At 36.6% G+C, this 5,398-nt stretch overlaps 1 protein-coding gene across 1 annotated transcript; it reads left to right on the plus strand.

The window, feature by feature from the left end:
• Positions 1 to 1,675: 1,675 nt before the first annotated feature.
• dlx5a (distal-less homeobox 5a) lies at positions 1,676 to 4,844 on the plus strand. Its single transcript, XM_028817050.2, has 3 exons — positions 1,676 to 2,163; positions 2,982 to 3,166; positions 4,171 to 4,844. The coding sequence occupies exons 1-3, from the start codon at positions 1,806 to 1,808 to the stop codon at positions 4,486 to 4,488; spliced, it is 861 nt and encodes a 286-aa protein (XP_028672883.1). The 5' UTR covers positions 1,676 to 1,805; the 3' UTR covers positions 4,489 to 4,844.
• The last annotated feature ends 554 nt before the right edge of the window (positions 4,845 to 5,398 follow it).

Here is a 5,398-nt window from a genome sequence, read left to right on the forward strand (position 1 = left end):
TATATTTTTTAAGGTCGTTATTCATTATTTGAGTTTTAATAATTTATTTTTGAAAATGTCTATTTTGTTTTCAAACTGGCCATGCAATCTTCTCGGTGTTCAAAGATCCCCGTAGGCCTATGTATATCTTATATAAAATGATAACCTGCGATAAACAATATACATTTGTTAGGGCTTTTGTATTGCGGATGTCTGAAATTAATCGTATTAACTTGTAATTAGTTAATGCAAGTTATATGTACTGTATATTTAAGCTCATATAAAGCTGTCTCAATAATAAATCCAGTACCCCGTAGAACGTTCAGCGCGGTATACAGAGGTTCACGTATACATCCAAGTCCATAGCTTTGAACGTCTACGGTTTAATGAAGCGGTTTCTGCTTACAGCGAGGGCTTTGCCGTTTGAAAACGGCTCTGTGAGGGTAAGGGAAGCACCACACTCAAGTATTTCGAAAGTAACTCTTAAGTATTGAACCCTTTGACACTTTTAAATCGTGTGGCATTTTATTTGCTTTGTAAACCAATCGCGAAGCTTTTCGCGTGAAAGGCCTAATTGACGTGTAAGTTTTACTTTTGTAATCTGAGAATAATTGTGTATTGTTGCCAATAAACAATTGAGTGCTGCATCTGTTTTACAAAACAATTTGCAATAAATCGAACGATTAATACATGTAATATAATTATTGCATATGTGTTTTTCTATCTATCTATCTATCTATCTATCTATCTATCTATCTATCTATCTATCTATCTATCTATCTATCTAAACTGGACTGTAAAAAAAAAATCATTTATATTAAATTTTCTCTCACAAATGCACAAACAAATCATTTTTTTTCCTAAATGTAAATAGAAGGAAAATGTATAGAGGAGGAGAATCGAACTGTTCTACTGCTGTTAAGACTCACGGCACCGTCATAAACATTAAAGTATTAACGATGTGCTGATTTGGAAGCTGGCTTAGGCAGATGTATTACTGTGTAATGCTTATCTGTGAATGAGAATCGTTTAACTTATATTTCATATCATACACGGCCCAATACTTCACTGTTTCATATTAGTATTACTTATTTATAAATGTCTTTTTATGTATTTTCAACGAAAAATGCAACTAATGTATTTATCAAATTATATCTGCAGACTTTGTTTTTGTATTGATATTGACACCTACTAAATAAAAATGGGATGCATTTAAACTTCACCTCAGGATTAGATTTTGCATATTAACGAAGTTGTTTTATCACTGTGGATCTGTTTTTAAAAAAACTCGTGGTTGTTAAAACAAACAAGCATTGTAAGGGCTACCTTTAATGCAATTCAGATGCAAACTTCTACTACCCCTAACAGTTTAAGAAGAATTCAACTAAGACAGGCAATGAAAAGCTATCAATACACAATAAGTGATGTTTAAGTTTCTCGTGAGCATATGGATCGCTTCCCTGTTGTTGTGTTAAATTGATGAGAAATACACGCCAGTGTCGTTTAATAGTATCGTATAGTATGCTTTCTGAAGAGTTGAGATTCAAGTGTGATAGTTTTAATAAAGCTTTGTTTTGCTAAACTGGTTGGACGGGTTGGGGTGTAGCTCATGTCTGGATTCACTGGCCAATGGAACCAGATCCACCCTGCAGTGCGTAAGAGCGCAATTACTGATTTAACCACGGCTTTGCTGCGCTACTGCCAGCAGTCTGAGAGAGAGCGACACGCGGCGCAGGCGATGTTCGCTTAAAACCTTGGGTGTCTTTTCCGCTTCATTTACTGACTTTCTGAGTAAACATCTTACTTTTTTTTTGTATTTCAAAGAAATGACCGGAGTATTTGACAGAAGAGTCCCCAGCATTAGATCTCCAGATTTTCCAGGCCCTTTTCAACATCCAGCCATGCACCACCCGTCTCAGGAGTCTCCAACTTTACCAGAGTCAACAGCTACGGATTCGGGTTATTACAGCCCCACCGGCGGGGTTCATCACGGCTATTGTTCACCTACTTCGGCTTCATACGGGAAAGCGATTAACGCGTATCAGTACCAATATCACGGAGTGAATGGATCTTCTGGAAATTACTCTGCAAAAACGTATTCCGATTATACCAGTTACACCAGTGCTGCATATCACCAGTACGCAGGCACTTACAGCAGAGTGCAGACACAGTCAAGCCCGCCAGGTAAGAAATGGGGCATTAAATGCAGACCAACATTTTGAGGGATCTATCTATCTATCTATCTATCTATCTATCTATCTATCTATCTATCTATCTATCTATCTATCTATCTATCTATCTATCTATCTATCTGAATTGATTGTAAATATAACATATTTTAAGTAAACCAAAAAAGTAAATCCGACAAACTAGAATTTACGTTGTGAAAATAATCCGCACTTTATTTATTTTTAATAAGTACTGATTTGTAGTATTCGCGTGTTTTTTTTAACATCGTGTTACATGCAACTGAGAAATTTGTATTTAAAATGACTAATATAACCCAGCATAGAAAGAAAGAAAGAAAGAAAGAAAGAAAGAAAGAAAGAAAGAAAGAAAGAAAGAATGTGTTACCTTGACAAATAAACCCATTCATGTTCCTTTAGGCTCAGTTTATATTTCGCGTACCGCTGATCAAAGAAGACAGATTTTCAGCGAGTTGTAATAGTTTGGGCGACATACTATCAATTGCACATATTCGATTACGGTCATTTTAATTTTGCCTTTGGAAATTCTGCGTATTTAAAAAATGTTTGTTTTGTAATATTTTTTCAGTTATTTTTGTGTTCTATCTATCTATCTATCTATCTATCTATCTATCTATCTATCTATCTATCTATCTATCTATCTATAATTCCGCATTTTTACTGTTATTCTAAATATCTTTGATTCTATACATTAAGAAATAGGATTCAAGTGTCATTTTTATTGATGTTTTATGTGCAATCTTATTTTGCAAGGTATTTAGGATCCTACTTTAATGAGTTCCACTTTACTTTTAGAAAAGGAGCTTGCGGAGCCGGAGGTCAGGATGGTTAACGGCAAACCCAAAAAAGTCCGAAAGCCTCGAACCATTTATTCGAGTTTCCAGCTAGCTGCTCTGCAGCGGAGGTTTCAAAACACGCAGTACTTAGCCCTTCCCGAGAGGGCCGAGCTCGCCGCTTCCCTGGGGCTCACACAAACACAGGTACTTATGATGGGCATTGTGGGGCTTAACGGGGAATTGCCTTAGGGAATATAGAGGTGAGGTGTGTGTGTGTGTGTGCGGGGGGTCGGGGGGAGGCGGAGGTGGGGTTGTCAATGGGTTTGGAGAGGGGTGATTGGGAGGTCGGATGAGAGAGTATTAGGTTTGTGATTTCTATTTCTTAAACACTGACTGAAATCAATTCTGCATGAAGTAATGAGTAATTGTTGCTTGATCTAATTAATGTTGTGTGTTGTATTTTAAAATGGACACTAATTAAAATTTCTAAAGTAGCGTGGTGATTTGTGGTAGTAACAGTTAAACATATTAAGTCTTATATTTTAAAATAAAGGCGTCATGGAGATTATTTAAATGCAATGAGAAAGACTTTAATCTTTGTTAAACAGAAGTAGCAATGGGCGAACTGACTGATGTTTTGAAGTATAGTTACATTTGTGTTATCATTTACATTTATTTCCGAATGATATCTCGTTTTAACAATTCTTACTATATATTCACATAATTATTCATTTGAATTATGTTATTTAACTACCAAGTACATTATGGCCGTTAGTCCCGTTCGTAAAGCCGCTTAGAAATACACGGTGTAGGAGAAGTCTGAGTCGATTCCGACAGCTTTTGGCAGAAGGCAGAAACCTTCAGTACGTCGCAGGGTACACTCGATCATTCACTCAACCTCACTTAACTTACTCATACTGGACCATATTAGACTAAAGAGTCATTGTAATCTGACTATCTTCAAAATGCTGGAGTAACCAGAGTACTCAGAAAAAATCACATTGATAAAAAGTATATTATACAAACACGGTATGCTATGTTAAAACTGAACAAAGGTGTCTGACAATAATGATAATAATACCGTTACTAGATGTGTAAGAAACTAGGGTATTTTTGTTTCAATTATATATGACGCCTCTAAACAATAAACCTCTCCCTCAATCGCTGTGTCATGCTTTACTAATTTCTCACCCCTTCCTTTATTCAAGGTAAAGATATGGTTCCAGAACAAGAGGTCAAAGCTGAAAAAGATCATGAAGAACGGTGAACTACCTCCGGAGCACAGCCCGAGTTCCAGCGACCCCATGGCGTGCAATTCCCCACAGTCTCCAGCAGTCTGGGAGCCCCAGGGTCCTACGAGATCACACAATTCTCACCCGCACCCTCAAAGCGCCAACCCTGCTGCCGCAAGCTTTTTGGAAAATTCTGGCTCTTGGTATTCCACTTCCAACGCCCTCAATTCACATCTTCAGCCACCCAACTCACTACAGCATTCGTTGGTTCTTGGATCAGGGACAATATATTAAATGGCTATTTAATATACCAAATTGTCTTGGACTTGTGTTTAAATTTTAGGTATTATGCAAGATGGTCTGCGGTGTCAAGAAGACAGTGTAAAATGTGTAAAACGTGTGCATGTAATTTATTACATTTGGAAGACAAATAAGCAAGCAAACAAACAAAAAAAACTTATTTTCACAACAATGGACTGCAGTGCAAATCTAGACACTTTCATCGGTGCCTTGAATTTTATGACCTCAGCGTAAAGCAGACACTTTTTTTTTCTTTCCAGCATCATTACACTGTACATAACTGTAGATAGCTGAATTAAACTGTATATTCTGGTTAAATAAAACTGACGTTATGAAAAGAATATAAAATATTTTATTATTTCGAACTGGTCTTTATTTAATCTCAGTTAATAAATTATGGATCCAGTTAGCCTTGCATTCTTGTTTGTTTGATAATGAGTGTCTCTAACGGGCTTTGAATTATGCCTGGAGGCCGTGGGTTTGGGACTCCAGACAATATGAGACGTCTCTCTAATGTGCATTAATTACTTCAGAGACAAAAATAGGAAAGAATGATGGTATTATCTGCAATTTGCCGAATATGTAGTTTTCACAAATGCAGAATAAAAATGTTGTATTCTGATGTAAACGTAGGTAGGATTTACAAGCTAGATATTACAAATACTAACTGCTTCTGAAAAGAAAAGATGGCTATACGATCATGTCACACAGATTTGTGACACATATGTATTGGGTCATACAGTCTGGAAGATAAAATAGCTAACATTGTGCCTAATTCACTGGCTTGATTCATGGTTAATGGTCACCTTCTGCGCTGCATGTTCCAGTTTAGACAAGCCAGATAAGACCGTTTATACTTGCCATTTATTTTGGTTCAAGTAGAGCTTTAAATACTGACAATTCA

Source organism: Erpetoichthys calabaricus, chromosome 13 (assembly GCF_900747795.2).
Source record: "Erpetoichthys calabaricus chromosome 13, fErpCal1.3, whole genome shotgun sequence".
In the NCBI taxonomy this organism is placed as follows: domain Eukaryota; kingdom Metazoa; phylum Chordata; class Cladistia; order Polypteriformes; family Polypteridae; genus Erpetoichthys; species Erpetoichthys calabaricus.